This window comes from Stegostoma tigrinum, chromosome 20 (assembly GCF_030684315.1).
Source record: "Stegostoma tigrinum isolate sSteTig4 chromosome 20, sSteTig4.hap1, whole genome shotgun sequence".
In the NCBI taxonomy this organism is placed as follows: Eukaryota; Metazoa; Chordata; class Chondrichthyes; order Orectolobiformes; family Stegostomatidae; genus Stegostoma; species Stegostoma tigrinum.
In genome coordinates, this window is record NC_081373.1 from 44,785,327 (window position 1) to 44,797,461 (window position 12,135).

The 12,135-nt window shown below is 39.9% G+C and overlaps 1 protein-coding gene and 1 long non-coding RNA gene across 6 annotated transcripts in view; one reads left to right on the forward strand and one right to left on the reverse strand.

The window, feature by feature from the left end:
* The window catches only part of LOC125461668 (pantothenate kinase 1), a 62,383-nt gene that overhangs the window by 36,404 nt on the left and 13,844 nt on the right, over positions 1 to 12,135 (forward strand). For all 4 annotated transcript variants that reach the window (XM_048550613.2, XM_048550614.2, XM_048550617.1 and 1 more), the window contains exons 2-4: positions 704 to 1,056; positions 2,588 to 2,841; positions 8,770 to 8,946. In XM_048550613.2, the coding sequence (XP_048406570.1) occupies positions 704 to 1,056; positions 2,588 to 2,841; positions 8,770 to 8,946 (784 nt within the window). The remainder of the gene's footprint in view (positions 1 to 703; positions 1,057 to 2,587; positions 2,842 to 8,769; positions 8,947 to 12,135) is intronic.
* The window catches only part of LOC125461669 (uncharacterized), a 105,736-nt gene that overhangs the window by 8,256 nt on the left and 85,345 nt on the right, over positions 1 to 12,135 (reverse strand). The window lies entirely within an intron of this gene.

Sequence of the window (12,135 nt, forward strand, 5' to 3'; positions counted from 1 at the left end):
TTGATGCAACTCTGGCTTGCTAGGCCATTTCAGAAGTCGATTAAGTGCCAACCACATTGCAAGTTTGGAATTGCATAGCACATAGATGGGATTTCCAGCATTTATACATTGCTTTCATGGTCATTGTTAGATTTAATTCCCAGGTTTCTCTTGAATGCACTGACATTATTTGCCAAAATGGGATTCAAATCTAGAGTCTTGGAACATTAACTGCACCTCTGTTGGTCTAATGACACATTTTACCAAGACCTTGGGAAAACTGTTGTGATTTGGTAGGGTTCAGGATACTGATGGTTTTCTGGCTGCAGTTGTGATTTCAAGATGATATGTTTCCTCTTTATTGTACCAACCTGGGTATAGAGCAATCAGAAAGCTTTCACTGGCTGCTGAGCCATTTGAATGGGGAAGGTTGAACATGCAGAGAACATGGTCCATTTCATACCAATTTAATATGAGTAGAAAGAAGGTTGAGGTAATCCAGGCAAATTTTAAGGAGCAGAGAAGGAGACAAAAATCTTTCTCTACTTGTGACCCTGAAGCTTCAAGCACTGGTTTCTGTTTAATGAAAACGCTACATTTGTTTGCATCAATCAGTTAAAATGTGAAAATTCAAATTCTAAATGTCTTCTGCTGGTCACAGTGTATTTAAACCAATAACATACAGCTACGCTTGTTAAAATAATTTATTTTGTTTTCATCCTAGCATTCCCTTGGTTTGGGATGGATATTGGTGGAACACTTGTCAAACTCGTGTATTTTGAGCCAAAGGATATCACTGCTGAAGAAGAACAGGAGGAAGTGGAGAATCTGAAAAGCATTAGAAAGTACCTTACCTCTAACATAGCTTATGGAAAAACAGGAATTCGGGATGTACACCTGGAGCTGAAGAACTTGACCATGTGTGGACGCAAGGGGATCTTGCATTTTATCCGCTTTCCAACACATTCCATGCCTAAATTCATTCAAATGGGTAGAGATAAAAATTTCTCTAGTTTGCATACTACTATGTGTGCAACAGGAGGTGGTGCCTACAAATTTGAAGATGATTTCAGAATGGTATGTCATAGTTGAGCAACCAAATTCTTCTGAGTAAATGCAACAAATGATTTGTTGAGCAGACTATTAAAGACTCTATTACTGTCACTGGGGTATTAGAAATTATTTGAATTTTTTGAACTCATTCTTGGGCAACTACATTCTAGTATACCTTTCCACAGTGCTAATATTTGTTTTGCATTTGGGCAATAGCGCAACCATAATGTAATCAACTTAAGGTAGAAATTTAACTTTGTTTCCTTAGTTAAATAATCTAGTGTTTTTTCTGTATATATCTGTCAGCATTCCGATACCTCCCTATTAATTGACTACATTAGAGGTTTGGCCCTGTTTTGACTCCCCTGCTGAAAGCATCAATCATGACTTTGCTATTTCTACACTGTTATTGCAGTGCACTCTGAGCTTGTTTCTCACATTCTTATCTCTACCTTAAAATGATCAAAAGCTCTGCAGCCTTTGTGTTAACTTGAAGTTGTGCTTGTTGACTTTATCCTGGTCAAGCAATGTCTTGATCCTAAAACACACTTCCTGCCCTTCAAGTCTTCCCATGGCTTTGACTCTCTCTTTTTGTAATTTCTTACAGCTATCCGCACTCCTCATGCGGGTCGGTTCATCCCAGATTTTAATCTTTGCTTTCTGGTGATTATGCCTCCAGCTGCCTTGGCCCCAAGCTCTAGAATCCCCTCTTTTAATTACTTTAACTCACTTTCCTTGCGAGCTTCAGCATTGTTTTTGTTTTTCTAATGCTTCTGTGAAGAATCTTGGAAGATTTACTTGCATGGAATGTGATTTGTAAATATACGTTGTCATTTAGAATATATTTTCTTTCACTGTTTTCATCCCAATTCCCATTTCTGTATGCTGATTTGCATTTTGGATCAGTGTGCCTGCTGCTAATTACCAGCTGGTTACTGTGCTTTGCATTTTTTTCTAATTTGCCATGTCTCTAATGAGGTATTATTAACAAGCTTGTACATTGTTATCATTAAGCCTTGGTATAAACCATTTATGTCCATGGTGGGGAAAAAAGGACCCAATTTGGATCCTGAGCTACGTTATCTATAAATACCCAACCCAAACTCCTCATTATGTGGTGCCATCACTGTGGTAGGGGTCTGAAATCTGATTGTCAAAGCTTCCTTCTGTATCTTGCAAAATCTTGTTATTGAGCAGTTTTTTTTAAACTGCCTCCAATCTAGAAGTTACAAATTTATTTTGATTTTAAATGTTTTGAAACTGGCTGTAACAGGGAAATAGATGTGTCAATCCAAATGTGAACTGTTACTCTCTTTGTATTACCAACGATAAGATGTGGTTATCCTTTGTAGATTACTTTTCAAGTTAATAAGGATAAAATATGTTGGCCTATCATGCGTTTTGTGTAGAATAATTCCTTTGTTTAAAAAAAATACAATCTAAGTCTAAGGTAATATTTATTACAGTATTGAGGTTTCTACTGTTCTTTGGGCCAAATGACATTCAGATGGGTATTTGTTAATCTGCTGTTTATTTAATTACTCCTGTTTTCCAGATGGCTGACCTACAGCTCCTCAAACTAGATGAGTTGGACTGTTTAATCCAAGGCCTTCTCTACATTGATTCTATTGGGTTCAATGGTCAGTCTGAGTGCTACTATTTTGAAAATCCCACTGACCCTGACCAGTGCCAGAAAAAACCATATTGCCTTGATAACCCTTACCCAATGTTGCTGGTCAACATAGGTTCAGGGGTGAGCATCTTGGCTGTTTATTCCAAAGATAATTACAAAAGAGTAACAGGAACCAGGTAAGCATAACCTTCCCATATTACTATTTGTGTATGTAAACTACACAGATTTATGATTTTATGCATGATAGTGTATTCCCATGGTGTATTTTATATACCGCTTTAAACTGGAATGATTTCTGCTTAATTTGCTGTAACAGTTTTATACTGACTTTCTGAATTGGCAAGAGGCTGGTGCTGAAGGGAATGGGAAAAGAGGAAGTGATCATCGAGATGCATGGTAGACAAAAACAGGGCTGTCTCTTCCTTTTTGATTCAGTTCGTTTAATTTGATTACTTTTCTCCCCACCTCCCTTTTTTTTCTGTTGACAGTGGGCGCAGATAGAGAGAAAAGAGATCTTAAGCGTGGTTGTGATATTCGATCATTCCCAATGTCCACATGCAAAGTTGATTATGCAAGAATCTTGATCATTAGCTTATTCTAGACCAAAACACTCAAGTCAGTCACAGAACCTTACTGTTAACTGGCAAATCACCATTCACCAGTGAACACCTGAGAAATTTTGGATCATAGCTTTATTTTCTGCAGAATGTCAGCAAGCTTGAGTTCAACTCTTACTATTGTGATTCAGGTCCGCAGAATAGCACTGTTTAGTGCTGGGTGCGTTTGCAGTAGGTCCAGAGCAGGGATTCTTTGTTGACATGGTGGCAGCTGCAGAGTTGGAGACTCCTGGTTGTGGGGAAAGTGTGGGTTCAGCATGAGATTTTGTCAGCGAAGTGGGCCCAGCGGCAAAGAGGTGCTGCCTAAAGAGTGACGACTCTTAATGTTGGTGGGTCTGGCGCAGGCAGCGGTGGGGTAGGGAGGGAGGTGGTGGTGTTGCTGGTGAGCTGATTCATCATGGATAATAAAGACACTCTCTTTCAGTTAAATCTTTTTACTCTCTATTCTTAAGATATTCAAAATAGCACCAGATTGTGATGACAGTTGAAGCTTTTCACTATTTTACTGTATTATTTGCTGTTAAATACAAGTGATAATAAATCATTCAATTCAGTGAAAATGAGGCCCTGGCAAATTTGCAAGAGGACACTTGCATTCAGCTCCCAAATGAAAAGACAAAAGTAACGAGACCTGGACAAAGTGTGAAGCTGGATGAACACAGGAGTACAAAAGCTGACATTTCGGGCCTAGACCCTTCATCAGAGAGGGGTATGGGGAGAGGGTTCTGAAATAAATAGGGAGAGAAGGGGAGGCAGACCGAAGATGGATAGAGAAGATAGGTTGGGAGGCCCTGAGGTTGGTCCGGAGGGAGGAGGGTAACTTCTTCAAGTTAGGCATCCCTGGAAGACCTGGACAATATCCAGCCTTAGGCTGATGAGTGGCAAGAACCATTGAACCACACAAGTGCCAGGCATTGGCCATCTCTACCAAGAGTGAATCTAACCAATCACCCTTTGATATTCACCCCATCAATGGATACCCCACTTATTTATCAATACTCTGGGGCATGTCATTGACCAGAGGTTGCTATTGGCTACAAGAACAGGTCTGTGACTAGGAATGTTGCAGTGAGTAACTCGGCACCTGACTTACCAAAGTTTGTCCATCTTCTACAAGATAGAAGTCAGGAGTGATATGGAATTCTGTCCACTCACTTGGATGAGTGCAGCTCCAACAACACTCAAAAAGCTTGACATTATCCAGGGCAAAGCAGCCTGCTTGATGTTTACGGTCACTTTTTGAGTTTGTTCCTTCCCTTTGCAACTTACAAAAGAAATGTATTTGTGGTACTTCATTCCAGATTCCTAACTATTAGAAAAACAGGGTTTTAGTTTACATTGTGCCAGCTTTCACTCACATTAACAATTTACTACGACTTGATGGGCCGAAGGGCCTGTTTCCAAACTGTAGGGATTCTATGATCTATATTCTTTGCTCCAGTGAAACAAAAGCCTAGTTTGTTTCGATTGTTTTCGTTTTTCCTCCTACTCGGCAGCATTTCAATAAATATGCCTCGCACCATCCTCTTGATTGAAGCCTTGTTCTTCGATACTAATGTGTAGTGCTCAATACTATATGTTGCTCTGCAACCAGGAGTGTCTTATTAATGTTGCATGTTGATTTGCCATTACCTGTAGGTTTTAATATGCTGTAGTGTTGATAAACCTAGAATGTACTGCCTTCAGTGTTCTGTGAACCTATTAATAAGTCCCAGTGCTCTTCAAAAACAACTAACCGTTAATATATATTTTAGCAAAAGTTATATCGCCTCAAGGAGCTGAGATTAGCCAACAAAGATATACATCCATATATGTGGTCAGTGGAATACTCACCAGTGCATTTACTGCTTGAATCACTGAGGTCAGGGAATTATGACTTGTGAAGTCTGATGCGCAGCTTGAGTTTGACTTGAACCATTTACCTCGATCATGGTGCAGATATGTGTTTTTGAATTGTGAAATGACGACATTTATCCTGTTGCTGCATGTTAATTAAATTGCTTCATGAATGGCATCAAGACAAGGAAAGTCTCCTGATACTTGCCTAGTCTTTAATGAGGGAATAAGGTCCTGAAATGTTGATATCCTCGGAAATAAATATTTACTAGTGAGTGCACTGCCATGCCATCTAGTGGACAGCATAGGCAGTGCCAAAGCTGTTCGCCTGGCTGGAGGGTTTGAAAAGGTTGTGTGCGCATCTAATTATGCCAAATGCATGCAGCAACGAGAGACCTCTTTCACAACTGGACTCTTAGTCCATAAAATACAGCTCAACCTTTTCAGTCAGTTGTAATTTTCAAGTTGACCATTTCTTCCTGTATTCTCAAAGATCAACGTTGATATGTTGACTTTAGGCATGGATAGTCACATGTTCAGTTGGGTCAGCCAAATATGTAGGGAGGTTATGTCACATTGTCTACTGTACATACCACCTTGTTTTGGATTTCTTTATTTTTGGGTTGTGGAACAAAATGGGAAAAGGATACTGCTTTTTAACCAAGGACTGTATAAGGAGATATTGCTGTCTTAAGACTGAAGTCATTGAACAGTAAAGACACTTGCCTTATTCAAACAGTCAGTGCACACTCTTTGGTCCAATGGTGCTTGTTTGGGACTGTTTCATCAGAGACACTAAAACGAAATAAGAAAAACTGCATATGCTAGAAATCTGAAATAGAAACTACTGGAGAAACTGAACAGTTCTAGCAGTGTCTGTAGAAAGAGAAAGAGTTAATGTTTTGAGTCCAGTGAATCTTCATCGGAACATCTGACATTGAAGCGTTAGCTCTGTTTCACAGTCTACAGATGCTGCCGGACCACCTGGGTTTCTCCAACACTTTGTTATTGCTGAGAGAATCGATTACAGCAGTAAGGAAGGATGACATTTAAAAGGCTTCCATAATGAAGCCATATGGTTAGAACTTGAAAATCAGAAAAGAGTAATCACATTGCAGGGCCTGTACTGTAGACCCTCTAACATCCTGAAAGAAATAGAAGAGCAGGTGTGTAGGCAAATTTCAGAAGTGCAAAGGTTGCGCGGATGGGAGCTTTCAACTTCCCAACATTCACAACTATGACTAGCCCAGTTAAAGGTTTAGAGCAAGCAGATTTCATAATGCGTTTTGGAAAGCTTTTTGAGAAAGTACGTAAAAGGCCTTACCAAAGAGGTGCTAACCCTGGACTTTAAGGTAATGAATAAAGTGGTTCAAGTATTGTTGAAGGCTCATAATGCAGACAGTGACCATAACTCCATTATATTCCACATTGTTATGGAAAAAGCCCAGGATGGACCTGAAATCAAAGGTCTAAGCTGAGAGAAGGCTGGTTTTAATAAGATACAATTTGGCCAGAATGGGCTGGGAGCAGGTATTTTTAGGTAAATCTGTTTCAGAACAAAGGAACACAGTCAAGAAGGAAATAGAGTACTGGCATCAACATTTTCCAAGAAAGGGTGGGGCTGACAGACCTAGTGAACCCTGACTATCCAGGGATAAACAGGATTGGATAAAAAGAAAAGGGGAGTCTTGTAGTAGATAACCAAGGACACAAAACAGCAGAAGTTGTAGAAGAGTCGGGAATGTGCAAGGGGAAACTTCTCCAAAAAAATAAATTGGGACAAAAGAGGGGGACATGAGGAAAATAAAGGCAGGTAAAATAAAGAAAATTCGAAGTCATTTTGCAAGTAAATTTAAGGGTTAAAGAGTAGGGCCTACATAAGAATCGCAGTGGTAATTTGTGTGTGGAGCCAGGAGAGACAGGCTGGATTCTGAATGAGTTTTTTTGTTCCTTTCACTAGTGACTACCAACAATGTTGGTGTGGAAATTCGGGAAAAGGAGTGTGTGATATACTTAGAAATTAGCATAGACAGAGAGAAAGTTCTGAGTGGTCTCATTGGATTAAAAGTAGGTTAAATCTCCGTGGCTGAGAGCAATGTATACTAGACTGTTGAGTGAGACAAAGGAGAAAATGTCAATGACTCTGGTGATAATTTTCAATTCCTTTCTGGCGACAGGAGCAGAACTAGAGGACTGGAGAACAGCCAGTGTGCTGTCATTCCTCAATTAGGAAGAAAAAGGGGAAAAAAAAACTAGAAACTACAAGCCAGTCAGCCTAACCTCTCTGGTAGGGAATCGGTTGGAAGCAATTCCGAGGGACAGAATTATTCTGCACTTGGAGAAGCAGGGATTAGTCGTAAGCATTAGTATGGTTTTGTTACGGGGAGGTCATGGTGAACCAATTTGATTTGAATATTTTGAGAGGTGCTTAAAAAGGTAGATAAGGGCAATGTATTTGACAGTTTACTTTGTCTTCTGAAATCCTTTTAACATGGTTCCTTATGGGACACTGATAGCAATGGGAAGAGCCCATGTGATCTGAGGAAATTTAGCAAATTAGATCCAGGATTGGCTTAGTGACAGGAAGCAGAGGGGTGTTTTGTGATGGGAATCTTGTGTTCAGTGGAGTTCTGTAGGGATTATTGTTGGGATCTTTGCTGTTTGTGGTGTACATCAGCAATTTAGACTTGAATGTAGGAGGGTTAATCAGTGGATGATAGAGTATTGGTGTGGTAGTAAATAGTGAGGAGGATTGCCTTATATTATGGGAGGATATAAACTGGGCTGATCAATCTCGCTCAGTGTGAGTTGATTCATTTGGGCAGGTCAAACAAGACCAGGAATACATGTTAAATGGTAGGACCCTGGTGTGCATGTTACTGGTCCCATAAAGTAACAGGGCAAGAAAATAGGGTCTAAGAAGGCATATGGGGTTCTTGCCTTTATTAGCCAAGGCATAGAGTTTATGAGCAAGGAGGTTGTCCTAGAACTGTTTACTCATTGTGGCCTAACCCTTTTTTTTTAGTGCAATTCTGGAATCCGCACCATAGGAGAGATGTGATTGTACTGGAGAGGGTGCAGAGGAAGTTTACCAGAATGTTGTCTAGGCTAGAGAGTTTTTTTTAAAGTTATGAAGAGAGATTGAATTGACTTGATTTCTTTGGAGCAGAGGAGACTGAGGGGGTACTTGATTGAGATGTATCATATTAAGTGGGAGATGGGCAGGGTAAATGGAAAAGAACAATTCCCTTTGGAAGGATCAATGACAAGGTGGCATCAATTTTAAGATAAGGAGTAGGGGTTTAGAGAAGGTAATAAATATTTTTCACTTGGATAGTCATGGGAATCTGGAACTCACTGCCTGTAAGGGTAGCATAGGCAGAAATCCTAGACTTCTAACAAGTAATTAGCTGTAAAATTGTAATGCCAAGGCATACAAACTTTTGTCCGAGTGCTGGAAAATGAGATTAGAATAGTTAGGTGATTTGTTTTTGACTGGCACAGACACGATGAGCCAAAGGATTTTTTTGTGCTGAAGACCTGTATGGATATTATAATGTGTTAAAGGTGCGAGATAAGCTGTTATTGTTGGTAAATGTAACCTGTACTGATTTAATTCAAATTTAACCTCTTCTTCCCCCTTCCCCTCAGTCTTGGTGGAGGCACTTTCCTTGGCCTGTGTTGTCTCCTAACTGGATGTGAAACCTTTGAAGAAGCTTTAGAAATGGCAGCAAAAGGAGACAGCACTAATGTAGATAAACTCGTTAAGGATATTTATGGAGGAGACTATGAACGGTTTGGCTTAAGTGGATGTGCAGTAGCTTCCAGGTAAGTCCCAAGTGAACAACCTATTTGTAGCCATGGAATAGGATAGTACTGATGGAATCTCATTCTCTGTACCGGAGCATGGGATAATATACTGTATATTACACAATTTGAAGGTGGGTGAATGCTGCTTTCCTGAGAATGTATTCATTTGTATTTATGAAATATTCAAGGAGCATTTATAAGATCTGCTTGTGCAAGCAATTGGAGATCATCATCCTCCTCATTAGAAACTGCTAGGAAGTCTTGCAGCAAGGAGAAAACATTGCAGCCAGTAAACTCTGCCTGCTTGCTCCTCTTCCTCTGTTTTAAAAAAAAATGCAGGTAATTTCTCTGGGCCTTGAAAGATTTCTGTCCGTAGTATTGTTGCGCCTTGACTGACACACTGAATGCTGGCTTAAAATTTGCTGGAGTCAGCCATGTTCGGAGAGTGCTCAGTTATCCTTTGCCAATTAGCTCAAATACATTGCTTTGAAAGTATGAGCTGATAAGAAACTGAGCAGCAATTGGGATGAATTAGACACGAGCACAAGGGAAAAATAGAAAAGAAAATCTTCAAATTTATAATCTCTAACAATTTACCAATACAAGAGTGATCCCATAGTTCAGTTTCATTTGTAAAATTATTGGCCTGACAAGATTGTGTTATACTACAAGTACATAAATCTGGTCACTAATTCCATACAAATGATATCAAGTCTTAGCACAGTATTTCTGTGGATAGCTTAATTGAGTTAATGTTCAATGTATCAACGTGAAGAATCTCATAGGGAGGTTGAGGGTGAGCTGCTGTATCTGCAAAGCGGATGACTGAGTGCAAATCATCTGTTGATTTTTGCCTTGATTTGCAATTCAGTACCTTGCTTCAAGTTGCTGGAGGATTCGCACATTATTAATGGGAAGTCACACTTGCTTTTTTTTTGCTTTTATGGCACGCCTAAGATGAACCTGTTACGAGTGATAAGGAGGCAGGCTGGTGCAAATCTAATTGCTTCAGTACCTAAGCTCCCAGAAACCTGGCGCATACAAAATTGCAAAGAGGCAAAAAAAATTAGAAGTGCATATATTTGATATTGTCCTGCTCAGCATTGCACAAAGTTCACAGCATTGTTTAAGCTATCTCATAGTTTGTTTTTATCATTCTGGACAACCAGATGTTTTCCTTGAGAAGTTTGTATTAACAATCCAACAACTTCCTAGTAGCACTTCCTGATTGATTAACCTGCCTTCACAAGATTTGAACTTGCATTCTCAGCTTTATCAATGGGCATACCAGTACAGTAATCTACCTGTAATACTGTTATACTAATAAAGTAAAACCATGAAAATCAGGTTTTGGTTTTAGCTAGAGTGAAATTCTATTCTCTGCATTATTGTTGAAGCTTCTGAAATTGTCAATTGCTCTCAACAAGCACTAGATATTTCTGCAGTGGTCACTTTCACACACTTTAAGTTGAGGAAGCAAGGCAGTTGGCACGATATTCTGCAGTTCACTGGAAGTCTTGATGCCAAATTATATTGTAGGACATCGGTACAGATTAGTAAAGGATGAGGACCAGTGGTATTTTAGGTATTTTCTAATCAACTGTTCAGATGTTATTGCACACCGCTAAAGCAGGTGGGTCTTGAACCGATGCTTCCTGGCTCAGAGGTAGGAATGCTACCACTGTGCCACAGAACCCGATCAGTGGTATTTTAGATGATGACAAAAGAATTTAAATAACAAAGTTCAGTCCTGTTATTGATGGTTTATTGTAGTCTGAACAGTGAAAAGGAAATGGATGACATTTGTTGATCCTTTAGCGAGACATGTATTCGTGTCAGTAATTATAGATTATGATTAGGTCGTAAATTAGAATGTGGAAAATGGTTACCCAGAAAAAGTTTTGTTTCTGCAGTGTTCAGAATAGTTTTCTTGGTGAATATGCCAGCAAAGAAAATAGCATTACTTCACTTGGTTTTGTTTAATGAAGTGGAGTTAATGTGTACTTAGAAGTGGAATGTATTTTGAGAAAAAGTGACTGCAGTATAACTAGACCCATTGAGACATAAGGTCTCTACAGCATGGAAACAGGCCCTTTGTCTCAACTTGCCCTTACCACCGAGCTTGCGCAATTAAACTAAACATTTGCCTGCATTTGGTCCATATCCCTCCATACCTATCCTATTGGTGTACCTGTCTAAATGTTTAAGTGACAAAATTGTCCTTTCTTCCACCAATATCTCTGGTAACCTATTCCAGATATTCATCACCCTCTGTGTGAAACAGTTGCCCCTCTGGACCCATTTGTATCTCTTTCCTCTCACTTTTAAACCTTTTTACATCTTCTAAATTTAGACTCTCCTATCATGGGGAAAAGCTATTGGCTGACATCTTATTTATGCCTCTGATTTTTATCGACCTCTACGGTCACCACTCTGTCTGCTCCGTTCCGGGGAAAATTCCCAGCCTATTCAAACTCTTCCTATAACTCAAACCTTCCAGCCCTGGTAGCATCCTAGTAAATCTTGCCAGCATTGTTTCTAGTTAAATAATACCCTTTCTCTCGTAGGGTGACCAGAACTGCATGCAGTTCTCCAAATGTGGCGAAACCAACAGCAGTGAGATGTCCTAGCTCCTGTACTCAATGCTGTTACTCATAAAAGCAGGGAGGGAGAGGGGTGAGAGACAGAGCGAGAGAGATAGAAAGCGAGAGAGAGAGTGACAGAGAGCGAGAAGAGGCATAGAGAGACAGAAGAAGAATAAGGTCATGAGGAGGGGGGACAGACAAGCCTGTCTATCTGTGACTCCACTTTCAAGGAGCTGTGAACCTGTACCCTGAGATTTAGTTGTTCTATAACACTTCCCAGAGCCCTGAAGTTGATTCTGACGCCTGGTCCTGATATTATACTCCAAAATGCAACACAATTTATATAAATTAAACTCCATTTGCCATTCCTCAGTGCACTGGCCCAGTTGATCAAGACCTCGCTGCATTCCCAGATAACCACCTTCGCTGTCCACTATACCACCAATCTTGGTGTCATCTGCAAACTTAATAACGATACCTTCTAAATTCTAATCCAAAGCCTTTATATAAATGGCAAATAACTGGGCCCAGCACTAATCCCTGTGGTACTCAGCAGGTCATAGGCCTCCAGTCTGAAAAACAACCCTTTACAACCATCCGAGATTTTGGGTCAAGTGTAGCA